Consider the following 241-nt stretch of genomic DNA (forward strand, 5'->3'; position numbering starts at 1 on the left):
CCCGGGCTCTGCTCACACGTCAGCTGCTCCAGCACTGGCCCCGTGAAGAGGACACCCTACAGGGCAGGCAGTTGTGGGAACAGTGCCATGGTGCCTGCCCTGGCAGAGCAGCCTAGGTCGCCCCGCGAGGTAGGTGCTCACCTCCATCTCGGTGATGAAGGCCTGGGGGCTGTCGGAGGCAGCAGGTGCCACAGCGGCACTGGCAAGGCCCAGGGCCTGGGACAGCATGCGGAGCAATGCC

The 241-nt window shown here is 67.2% G+C and overlaps 1 protein-coding gene across 1 annotated transcript in view; it reads right to left on the minus strand.

Moving 5' to 3' along the window:
• The window catches only part of LOC103803520 (ATP-binding cassette sub-family A member 2-like), a gene marked incomplete at both ends in the record, with an annotated part of 8,989 nt that overhangs the window by 4,521 nt on the left and 4,227 nt on the right, over window positions 1–241 (minus strand). Inside the window, 2 exons of the mRNA XM_009076080.1 lie at window positions 19–56; window positions 142–216. Coding sequence (XP_009074328.1) covers window positions 19–56; window positions 142–216 — 113 coding nt within the window. The remainder of the gene's footprint in view (window positions 1–18; window positions 57–141; window positions 217–241) is intronic.

This window comes from Acanthisitta chloris, unplaced genomic scaffold, assembly GCF_000695815.1.
Source record: "Acanthisitta chloris isolate BGI_N310 unplaced genomic scaffold, ASM69581v1 scaffold4926, whole genome shotgun sequence".
Classification (NCBI taxonomy): domain Eukaryota; kingdom Metazoa; phylum Chordata; class Aves; order Passeriformes; family Acanthisittidae; genus Acanthisitta; species Acanthisitta chloris.